General features: G+C 40.5%; 1 protein-coding gene across 1 annotated transcript in view; it reads left to right on the top strand.

Moving 5' to 3' along the window:
• Positions 1–12806, top strand: part of LOC124118905 — an 83363-nt gene that overhangs the window by 34967 nt on the left and 35590 nt on the right. Inside the window, exons 30-34 of the mRNA XM_046481212.2 lie at positions 471–830; positions 1310–1672; positions 2104–2421; positions 3008–3375; positions 4609–4741. Of these exons, the coding sequence (XP_046337168.2) occupies positions 471–830; positions 1310–1672; positions 2104–2421; positions 3008–3375; positions 4609–4741 (1542 nt within the window). The remainder of the gene's footprint in view (positions 1–470; positions 831–1309; positions 1673–2103; positions 2422–3007; positions 3376–4608; positions 4742–12806) is intronic.

Raw genomic sequence — 12806 nt, 5'->3', positions numbered from 1 at the left:
GAACATATTGGTATTGATTTTATATATCGACCCGATCATATTGGTATTCGACCAGAGCATATTGGTATTTATTTTATATGCCGACCCGAACATATTGGTATTGATTTTATATGTCGACTCGAACATATTGGTATTGATTATATATGTCGACCCGAACATCTTGGTATTGATTTTATTTGTCGACCCGAACATCTTGGTATTGATTTTATATGTCGACCCGAACATATTGATATTGATTTTATATGTCGACCCGAACATATTGATATTGATTTTATGTCACCCTTACATCTTGATATCGCTTTCATATGCATGCATGAGCATCTTGGCATTGATTCTATATGTCGGCCCGAACATCTTAAAGCAAACTTCTTTATTCTGTCATCTGTAAAATATCTTGTCTTGTTACTTCAAAGCCATCTACGTTAACTAATTTATGTACAGCAATGTTGATGCTGTTTTACATCCCCCAGGGTTCATGTCTCGCCTTGTTGCTGACGATCTGGTGGCGGATACCCATGGGTTTCTGGAGGTAAATATCAACGGCATCTGGGGCAGCGTCTGCGCCTCAGGCTTCGACGACCGAGCAGCTAACGTCGCATGTAAGCAGCTACGTTTCAAAGGGGGCGTTGCCTACTCGCCCGCAATATACAACCCCTTCCACAGTACCGGTCAACACATCATCAGCGAGACACGCCCCATCTTGATGACGGAGGTGGTCTGCAATGGCAATGAGGACAGTCTGGCAAAGTGTGCATACAAGGCTCGCAGTACCACCAAGTGGTGTGACTATTACGCCCCAAGAGCTGGATTGCTTTGTTACAGGAACGCTGGTAGGTCATTGCTTCTCTTGATCACTGATTATCAGAAAGGTCGTGTATGGATGTTCCCTTGTTATTGAACATGCTACAAGAATACACGTATACAGTGTCAGCATGTGAAGCTATGACATAGGAAACAGGCAGTTGTCGGTTTGTGGTAGATATTGTTTCAAATAGTCTGAATGAAACAAAAGCCTGAGTACGCTTGCCGTTCCCTTTGCGTGGCTTTCACATTTTTTTCATGCAAAATCCGTGATCCCAGATTTCTGGCGTGCCGAAGGGACACAACTCTGCACAGCGGATACTCTATGGTTTCACTGATATTGATTATTGCTACAGTAACAAGACAATTCATTAGTTTCAGTCGGGTTATCGAAACAACACCATTGTCTTTAAGGTTAAATGAGATTCATGTTTATTGTTACTTCGCCCTGACTTGCTGATCAGGTGAAACCAATGTATTCACTCAATCTAATGGCCAATAATTGCAGGTGTACAGTATCGCTTGGCTGGCCAGGCAGGTGGCAACCCTCTGCAAGGTCGTGTTGAAATGAAGTATGACAACCAATGGGGCACCATCTGTGACGCCTCCGTCTCCTCCAACACCGCCAAGGTTGCCTGCAAGAGCCTCGGCCACGTGGATGGACTCCCAGTGACCAGTGCCCGCTACATGGTCGCAAATGACAACAGGCCAATATGGTTCCATTACTTTAAATGCTACGGAAATGAGACCACACTGCCTACATGTATGAATGATGGTTTCTATTCAACGTTGTCCATCTACAGGTTGTTTTGGTCGTCTTACTGTAAAAGGATTGGACCAGCATCAGCCAAGTGCTACAATAAGGAGATCAGTAAGTATGATCACAAATGTATGTACGTCACACTTACAACATCAATATGGCAAATGTTCTTCTCTTTCAATCTTTGACTACAATAGAAATGAATGGTAGTTATACTATTACATTTAACTAGTACAGTGACATCAGGGTGACCTGATTATGATCAAACCAAACAAGTGGTTAATTGTAAGAGGAACAACCCACGCTATAGGCACATAACACATGGTCAACCAAGGAACCAGGTCGGAACACCTGAACCTCTTTAGTGGGCTTGTTCGGCAATATGGCACAATTGGGACATTATTTAATATAGAACAGACAGGGTTTTTTTATATAAATTTTGAATTTCCTTAATATTCGTGATATGTTTTTTTGTAACTCTACAAATAACTTGGACTTATCATATCCAACTTTGAAACGTTATCCATCCGTCTATTGCACAGAGGTAACAAACGTTCGTCTTGTTGACGGCCCAACCAACAACACTGGTAGAGTGGAGGTATACCTTCAGGGACCCGACCAGTGGGGCACCGTCTGTGACGACGTATGGGATGACCAAGACGCCACCGTTGTCTGCATGATGTTCGGCTTTGCAAAGGGAAAGGCCATGAAAAAGGCTTTTTACGGTCAGGGTCAGGGACAAGTCTGGATGGACAATGTTGGCTGCAAAGGGAATGAAGCTCACATACAGGATTGTTCATTTAACGGATTTGCCATACACAACTGCGCACACAGCGAGGATGCCGGTGTACAATGCTCAGGTGAGGATAATGAATGGATGAATGACTAGGGGCCCAACTGGGAAATTTAGAAGTCTGGTTGTTCCATAGCATTATTCTTCTGCTTGGATTTGATTGAACAGAAGCCGAACGATTGCTGTCATTCCAAATTACTTTACTAATGCCAGTTTTCATTTGGCAATGAATATACTTTATTCAAACATGGGGTAAACATTATTTTCATACCTTATCCAGTCGGAAAATAATTTTGTGGAAAACATCTTTATTCTAAATTGTCAAATGCTATGTTAAAAGTGGATACGTAGAACCTTTGTATCTGTGTTTCCTCCCTCCCTAGGGCTTAGCATGACTACATATGTTGTGTTATTTCACCTGTTTCCTCCCTCCCCAGGGCTTAGCATGACTACATATGTTGTATTATTTCACCTGTTTCCTCCCTCCCTAGGGCTTAGCATGACTACATATGTTGTATTATTTCACCTGTTTCCTCCCTCCCTAGGGCTTAGCATGACTACATATGTTGTGTTATTTCACCTGTTTCCTCCCTCCCCAGGGCTTAGCATGACTACATATGTTGTATTATTTCACCTGTTTCCTCCCTCCCTAGGGGTGCTGCCAACAACTACTGCTACCGGTCCCACGGGCGGTCCTGTTACTCAGAAGATCTCCAGTAACGCGCCCCCAGCAGCAGCCATTGCAGTCCCTATCGTGTGTGCACTGCTCATCGCCGCTGCCGTCTGTGGCTTCCTGTACTACAGACGCCGATACAAATACAAAGACACCTTGACCCAAGGGCTTGTGCCTGACACCCAGGCCACCTCGAGGGGTGGATTCGGAGTGTCACTCGGGGGAGCGTCCGCCTTCTTTTCCAAGTCGGTAAATGGGGGAGACGTTTCGGGAGTGAGCAACCCAAATTATGACAATGCTTCACCAATCGAGGCTTCCATTTCACATGTCGATGATTCCGCAAGCAAAGCATAATAGTTGAAATCGACAGGAAGTGCTTTTTGTTTGCTTGAAGAACTCTTCAATAGCACATACTGACACGACTGCGGCATCATGAGAAATATATTTGTGTCTTTTGATGATATATTGTATCCATGCCTTAAACTTATGCAGTTTGGATAAGTATTGGCCACGTGTTCATTGTTACACCAGTCACGTATGTTGTTGCAAGATGATCCTGTTCATAGTGGGAGCCACAAAATATCTCGTTCATATACACTTTACAAAATATCTATCTTCCATCACTTGTCAGATTTGTTGAAACATGCAATAGGAATCAAAAGTAATCATCAATGTTGTTTGTAAAAATGGTGTTTGTATACAGACATGAAGAAGGACTGTACAACGAATTAGTTCTGTTCTTCTGGATATCTGTCTCTACTTCTACCAAAATAACAAATTCGAAGATCCATTGCATATGTACCTGTATTTGCAATACTTTAATTTATGTTACTCTTGTATTTTCATATTTTGATAGTATTCATATATTATACATTCATATTGTTGCCAATGAGGTGTGTTTTGTCGTTTTGTATGTGAGTCACCAGGATGACATGTTTGAGAGACTGCAGCACATACAGGACTGAACCGCATCCTCAACGTCTTTAGATCTGTGAAGTTTTCAAATGAAACAGACCTTGTCGCCGTGCAAGACGTCTTCACCAAATTGACACCCTCGAGAAGGTTCTTGCCTTGAAAGCCGACAAGGCCAAACTATCAGTCCTCGCAATACGAAGTTCTTAAATCAATTAATTGTTCGCCTTTTTATCTTAAAATCTCAAAATGAAGATCAATCTAGCAATGAATAAGTATCATAATTGTACGAGACAATTTCTAAATTACACAGGGCAATACTTATAACATGTAGAACTGGACAAGCGATTGGCACTGGACGGTCGATCAAAGTATCCTTGTAAGCACATTGTAATCGTTCTCATTACATTTTACAAACATGATATTATTTATGGAGAATAGATTCTTTATTTTACTGTAATAGCGACGTTTCACTATAGGTCCTTATACCGTTACTTGGCAAGGATCTATACCGAAACGTGGCCATTACAGTCAACTTGTAAGAAATGCCAATCAAACAATTAATTACATTTTGCTGAACCGTTATGTGCAAGTTTTGCTAGAGGCGACTTGAGCTTTACAGGTGGTTTCGTTCTTGAATTAGTGTTATCTGCCCCTGGTTGTATACAGGAACATGACAGGCTTGATCGTTCGAGAAGTGTCTACATCGGACAGTTTCTAGAAGGCTGGCAGTACCTATACTATACCGACTCAACCCTGAGGGGATACTACAACAGCAAGTTAATCCTTGTTGACGTCAGTCGTGTGCTTCGATTAATGAATTTGAGCAGCCTGATACCTGAATTTCTAGTTACAAGCCGAAATAATGCAAAAATTTATAAATACACTGATTAATGAACCTAACTAACCTTACAATCATAATATCAAAAATAATATCACTGAAACCTCCAAAAAACTACGTTTTGTTAGACAAACCGACAAAAGCTAATGTAGAAGACGAATGGAAAGGTGACGGTCACAACGTGCATGCTGAACTGGCCTAATTGAAAACTATGCCATACAATAAAGAAATTAAGTAATTGACATGGATATGACTTAGCCTACATATTCTAAACAGTTTTAGACATAGATCCTCACTGTGGCAAGCTATAATCTAAGAAAGAGAGGCAAGGACTTGGTGGCCGAGGTACACGGAGTACCGAACATTGTTCGCACTGAGAAACAAATCTCCAGGACTGAAGAGTTCTTATGGCATGCCTTCATATACAAAACTGTTACGTGTAACAGAACATATATATAAGAGCCACAAGAGGTGGCCTCAGATCTTCACGCAGACAGGTATCGTGTCAGAGTAAAGGTCTGATGTTAATTAGCTTTACTATAACCCAGCTCACTCCCCACAAGGCCCCACACGGCCCCACACGAATATCAAACAATCAAAACATTAATGAAGGTCAGTGTATTGTTTTGCACCAACAGCAAAATATCGATGAAGCTGAAAGAAACTCCAACAGTTGAGTAAGGTAATAAATCTATTCTAAAAAGAACAAAGCAACGTCATATTTATACTTGATACGCCGATCTCAACATTCAAACTACACATGATCATTGTCCTCGTGAATACGGTGGGGAGATACCACCTATATACCCCCAGAGGAATAATTCTCACATCGATTGTTATGTGATTTGTTGTCATTGAACGTCATGTGGAAGGTCAAAAGTCACTAGAGGTCAAATTTAGATGCACGGTTTAAATTTCACTGATAAAATGACTTATACATATAGTTACATTCATACAACGCGACACGCACGTGTGCTTGCAGGTACTATATACAGCATTACAACTATTTCACCACGCACCGTGCAGAATCAACTCTCGGCCAGGCTAACTTGTGGCTCATAGTACACACAAACGGCAATCAACGGCCACAGAATCAGCCGGTTGCAAATTGTGATGTTCCAAATTCGTATTTCTGTCGACACGTGCAAGCATGGTGTTCAGATGAGCTTTCGTGCCCAGGAAACGCCATGAAGATGTTTGAGCACCAGCTCAACCACACCCCAAAAACAACAACCAAACACGAATATTTATTGCTTGTACGTTCACCCTAGTTTGACTGATTAAAATATCTTTGCGTGGCATTCACAGGATATGTAAGCAACTAATGACAAGACAGTATGGAAGATCAAGGTTGTTTATTACAACTGATTGAAAGGTATTGACTTCTGTGTCAGTACCTTTCAAGGTGACTTGTGACTTGTGTCGTCATACGTGGCACAGGGTATTATACTTATCGTATTTTAGATCCGTGCATACAATTTCAGATAGACAAATAAAAACTATCGAAAAGACTGTATGGCAAGAAGGGTGACTTTCCAATAGTAAAACGTTTCCTTTTTGTTGATATTCCGGCAGCTCCAGCCTTTGTGTGTTTACTTTTTCGGTACAGTCGAGCATGCGTTTTCTTCGAAGATTTCAAAAAGCGTCATACTCAATTCCAAAGTAAAGTGTTCGAAAACGTTTATGTTAGAAATCTATACAATATGTTCCCATGTTTTTTTTCAGGTGAACAACTAACTTGCCTTTCTAACGGTTGCAATAGCTGTGGCAGGATACCAACAGCAACTGTTTTACTGATCTTGTGACAAGTCAGGTGTAGTTTTCATATTAATCATCTTTAATCTTCAATCTTTATATTCTCAGTACTGAAAGGCCACAGGCCCATAGTACATGCATTTCAATGTACATGTATATGCGAAGAGGCTGTACACACAAATTACTTCTAATTGACATGCTAAATATACATTGATAAATATAAAACGTCAGTACAAGAAAATAACAAGTCTTAATTATCCGTAGAAACAGATTCCATTTCCATATTGGTACATAATTAGATGATGAAGAATGCCCAGCTAAATCTTCTCCTAGTTTATTTGCTATATCTGGTTTATCAGTTAATAGTGTGTCACCCTTCTTAAGATGGTGAACGCTGGAGTTGGAACCTTTTAACCTTTGTGTGGCAGTTTTGTATATATGTGTATTTTACTATTATTATTTTTATTATTATTATTATTATTATCATTATTTTATATTTATAATTTGTTTAAAAGAACGGCAGGCAATTGGATTTATTTTTTTTACATTTTTTTAAGTTATGGTGGTGGCGGAAACATTTCTTTGCCCTTTTTCCGAGCTTGCTAGCTTGTTTACATTCAGCGTTAAACCATAGTTTACGTATATGTGGATATGTAGATGACCTTGGTATACATTCATCAACAATTTGCTGTAAATCGTCAGAAAACACCTGAAAAGGATCCGCAACTTCGCTGAAACACTTGGGTTTTAAGTTAGTTGTGGATATAATGTTTGAAATAAAAGCCAGTCAGTCCTTGTAAAATGCCATCTCGTTGAAGGTTGAACATCATATGGGTTTATTGTTTTAATGATAGTTGGGAAATGGTCACTTCCACAAAGGTCATTGTCGACTGACCATTCAAATTCGTTTCGACAAATGAGGAGAAGAGTAGGTGCCAGATAAGTGTCATCATTAAATATGCACGGGTCGTTACTGAATTTCACCTCTGTGTTAGTGTCTGTACCATCCCATTGTGGGTTTTGGTCATTTAGATCACCCATGGTTACACAAGGTTTGGGGAGTTTATCATAGAGAGAGCTTGAACATCAGACAGCTGAAGAGCTGATGAAGGCGGAATATACAGTGGGCACAGAGTAAAAGCAACGTTCAAAGTAGGTGGAACTGCTGCAGCAGAATCTTTTCGGTGGATTGATAGGGGGTCTACCCCGCTCTTTCTTTGCAGACGAAAAGCCATGTACCCTTGGGTGGATGTTGTCTGGCACAGCAATATATATATTTGGATCCACATTTAATTAATAGTTAGATTTTATTATTTGACCCCTTTGAGACTCTACCACTTGGGTATTTTTTTAAGGTTCTGTTCTTGGTTTGCTTTTAAAATCTTGCTTCAAATTTGTTAAATATTGAGTTAGGAGGATTGTTCCTGGGATAGCGATGATGACTGAACTTGAGGTAGAGTCGGTGTGTTAGAAGGATTCTGCAGTTTGAGTGGACTATTGATGTAAATAAAGTGTTTCCGTGTACGTCAAGTTTGTCTGGCAGTTTGTTGACGAAGTGGTTAATTTGGTTTCAGAGGGGGTTCCAGTGATAGACGCATGTTTCTTTTAGTTCTGGAGTTTGAACAAGTTTTCTTGCCTCAGCAAAATTGATGTTTGTTGTGATTTTGATTTTATTGATTTCCATTTGTTGTTTCCACATCAGACAGTCTTTGAGTGGGATGAGTGACTCCTTTAAAATCACTGTCACAATCTTTCTCACCACAGTGAGCACACGTAACAGACAATGTCCATGGTTGACACCGTGTCCGTACTTTGGCATTTGAAGCATCTTAGAGGATTGGGAATGCACATTTCAACTATATTGCAGTAACCTGCCTTAATTGATTTTGTAGCATTTGTAGCTGAAAAAGAAACGAGGTATGTGTTAATTGGTTCAGGGTGAGAATTTTTACCGGTTTTCAGGTATCCCTGACTAGCACATTTCCCTGCGAGGCGGTGACCAAAGCTGGAACGCCGACAAACGAAACAGTTGACATGAGGTTTGTAGATTGTGGCTTCTTGTTTCTATTAATATGGAGCCTGATCTAAACCGTTTGATGTTTTACCCTCGCCTGCTGTTCCACGGACACCCTTAGATATTGAAAACGGGTTCGGCTTGAGAGGTGTTTTGTCAATTGTTTCAATCACGAGGAATCGTGGCCAATATTCTACAGATTTTGAAGGTTGTTGATCATTATTAAGTGGAAGTTTTGGTTTCTTTGAGGGGGTTTCGTAATCCATGTTGAGTTTATTGTGTTTCATCATCCAAGCTCCAAACTCACACGGCTCTAGGCAAATTATATACTTGAAACATTTACATTTGAAAGCATGAGTTGGTATAAACAAACAGGACCAAACCTCAAGTACAGAATGCAAGGACAAATACAATTTCAAAATGCAATTTGTGCAATTTGTAATGCAAAAGGCTTGGCATGACCAGCAGATTGATAGGTCCGGGCCCATCCTACCACCCGTCTAGGTGAAGTTAGGGCCAAAGGAACCGTATTCATGGAACCAGTGCCCTCAGCTACCAGATTCCCTTCCTCCACCGACACGGCAAACCGCCGGCAAACAGTTTCCCCAATTTGGTAACCCCTTCCGACCAGCAACTGGGTGCTGGAGACACATTCTTCACGTGGGTAATGTGTTGATGTCAGTAAACATAATGTTATAGTTGAGATTTGGTTATTACTAAGTAATCCGAGGATACCACTTAAAAGACCTGTGAATATCCGGGGTAGGATAGGTCTTCAGCAACCAATGTTTGCCATACAAATCGGCTATGCTTGTCGTAAGAGGCGACTAACGAGATCGGGTGTTCAGGCTCGCTGACTTGGTTGATGCATGTCATCGTATCCCAATTGCGTGGATTGATGCGCATGATATCAATCACTGGATTGCCTGGTCAAGACTCGATTATTTAAAGACCGCCGTCATATAGCTGGACTCTTGCTGAGTGCGGCATAAAACGGCAAACAAACAAACCACCTAAAAACTCCACCTTATGCCCTAAAAGCGTAAATGGGGACAATATACATGCTGGAGAAAGAGTATTCTTTTTTTAAGGACCATAAAATGATTTGTAAATAATCAAACAGCAGATCAAACACGAGTACCAGATGTGCTAATAGATCGCAAAACAAGGCGAGCACAAGCATGTCCAAACTAAAGACCTGTGACACGTATAATATAGAACACTGAAAGAGTCGGCAAAGAACAAAAATGGCAACCAAACATAATCAGTTTCTAACAATAATATCTCAATGAAACTAAATCATATGTGTTAACATTCAAATTTCAAAGTGTAAGCACTTGCTTTCTTTTACCACGTAGTAGTTATGCCACTGTTGTTACGCACAAACATAAAGTTAAAACCTCTGAAAAGAACGAACAGAACAGAGGCGTCACGCCTCATGCATTACGCGTTTGGAAAAAGATCCCGTTCATGAGCAAGATAGAGTGGTCTCCCTTCCAAAGACTACGTCCCAAGCTCCTTCCCAGCGCGTGACACCTTCGTTACACTCTCGGTAGTATAGAGAGCTCCGCGAACGGGATATCGCTGTGTGGAGCTTGGACCATGTCCGCCCTTCAAGTGACGCTGGTAAATTACACCTTCTTGGAACGAAGAATGCGGTGACTAGCTTTTACAAGAGACACGTTTCTGTGAGAATGTCCCGAAAAGTATGTGACGCCTAAATTGTATGTTTCCTATACAGTATCATATGTGTAACAGTATACCATTATGGTCAAGAGTTAAGGAATCTGCGTCGGTTGGCAGACGACAAGTTTTATATTAAAACCATGAAGGATCATGTCTCATGCAGCATTATCGGCAGGGTTTCATATCGGTTCATTATCTAGGATCTTGACATTGATTGTCATTATCCTACGGCTATTTTTCAAACTTGGTAAAGATATACAAGAGCATGTAATTTCAATATTTGATAGTCATGAAAACGTCCTTATGCAATTTATCTCCAGCAAACCCCCGTAATATCAGTAACAGATAACGGACTCGGAGACAATGAAAATAATAATTAATATAGATGAATGCACGTAAGACAGCTCTATATTATCGTAGATCTCGTAATCCAAACCACCTGCCGACTGTTTACTTATGCAAATCTAAGCATGAGATTTCATCGCTTGATCGAATACAGGACTCGTTGCAGTATGTCACGGCTACTCGTAAGTATACCAGTACACGTCAACTTTTTATGATAGTTTCTGGAATGTCTTTGAAGTGGAATTATCCCTACGTCCATTCAAAATTGGTTAGAAAAAAAACCCATTTGTTTAGAGGAAGTCCCTTGACCCAGCCTAGATCGTATGCATACTCAGTATGCATAATCCAAAACAGGAAGTAATGTAAACAACATAACCCACACCTATCACACCACAAAAAAGCCATTCCACACGTTGCCCGCCCTTGAGTCGCTAATGACAGGTCACTTTGCATCGATCAATCCTATTTGATGTATCATAAAAGTTGAACAAAGAACAAGAAACATTTGGCGTATGACATACTTAATAGGTTAGTAAGCGTGCGCCATAACGGTCCATTATAAATTAACTACCGCGGTAATATAGCCTACCATCCTACACTCTTACAATGTAGTATAATCTATCTCTCGGGAATGAACGTTCTAGTTCACTCGCCAAGGATCAGCGATTACATCAGTCCTTCACTCGGCGCTTGTCGTAAGAGGCGACTGACGGGTTCGGGTGGTCAGGCTCGCTGACTTGGTTGATACATATCATCGATCCCAATTGCGTGGATCAATGCTCATGATATCAATCCCTGGATTGTCTGGTCCAGACTCGATTATTTGCAGATCGCCGCCATATAGCTGAATTATTGCAGTGTGGCGTTTAACAACCAACCAACCAACCAAATCCTTCACTCGGCACAGTTTATCAAAATTTCTCGTAGCTCGATGGTTGTGCTCTAAGTCTACTACCCTGAATAAATCCCCAGCATTCTACTGATTGCGTGTCACCATACCCAACAATACACACAAGTAAAAGATAACTTCTTGTTTACTGTACGCATACCCATGGAGATTACTAGTACTACACGAGTGCCTGTCAGATACCATTGATCTTACAACAAGTTGTTTCAAAACGTATATATCGACCGAAAGCGAGTTTGATACGCCTTGTAACAACGAGTTGTAAGATCAATGGTATCTGACAGGCACGAGTGCAGTAATCTGTTTCTTACACACCCTAAAATCGCACCTTTTTAGCATCGAACCGATGCATTTTGTCTATTCTCATGATTGCAGAAGCGCATTAATACATAACACCAGTGTCATAAGTGACGTCATCCTATGTGCTGCTTACTACTCATAAATAATGTGACCCTACACAAAAAGGTTTCCGTCATATCTGTGGATTATCAAGGCGATGATGAAAATGCAAACTAGACAAAACCAAAGAACACGCTGGGTGCCAAGTTGAAAGTTTACACTTCAAAGACATTACCAAATATGTACAACAATGTTTACTTCAGTATGACATCACCAACGGTGACCGACTTTTACAAAATAGCGTGTTCACTGACAACAGTCAGCGTTAGAAATTGGCACTAGTCCTATAGTCCTTGCCAAACTGCCGAATGGTAAAGGTACCATAAGGACTGGTAGAAATGTGCCCTTTTTAGGGTTTTTGCTATATGTTATCATTATAAGGACTAGCTGACGAAAACTGTTACTTTCTAACCCTGAACAGTACGCGGGATTTCCAGAGGAGGAGGATCGTTGATTGTAGGATAGTATATGCATAAATGTGCCCTTTTAGGGGTTTTGCTATATGTTATCCTAATAAGGACTAGTAGACGAAAACTGTTACTTTCTAACCCTGAACAGTACGCGGGATTTCCAGAGGAGGAGGATCGTTGATTAATAATTGTAGGATCGTGAAATTCGATGTCACACGTATGTTTGATATCTCTAATGGGTTTCTCACCCAAAGATGTGTAAGAAAAGAGTTAACTTAATTTGTGAATGTAATGACATTATCATTTGCACATCACTGAATTACGAAAATGAAGCTATCGTCTGTCCCCGTTGCCTTTAATAACTCCAGAGGTGTAAGATAACAATCATGAAAAGCAACTGTAAAAAGACTGACGAACAATATATTTTCTTAAATATGTCATATACATTTGTCTGGTCAGTTCATGTTATGACGTGAAAGACTGTTCGCAGTCACCCTAAAAATGAAATAA

Source organism: Haliotis rufescens, unplaced genomic scaffold (assembly GCF_023055435.1).
Source record: "Haliotis rufescens isolate VD_foot unplaced genomic scaffold, xgHalRufe1.0.p SCAF_1, whole genome shotgun sequence".
Taxonomy (NCBI): domain Eukaryota; kingdom Metazoa; phylum Mollusca; class Gastropoda; order Lepetellida; family Haliotidae; genus Haliotis; species Haliotis rufescens.
Note: the sequence above shows the minus strand (reverse complement) of the source record. Positions and strands in the feature narration are given on the sequence as shown.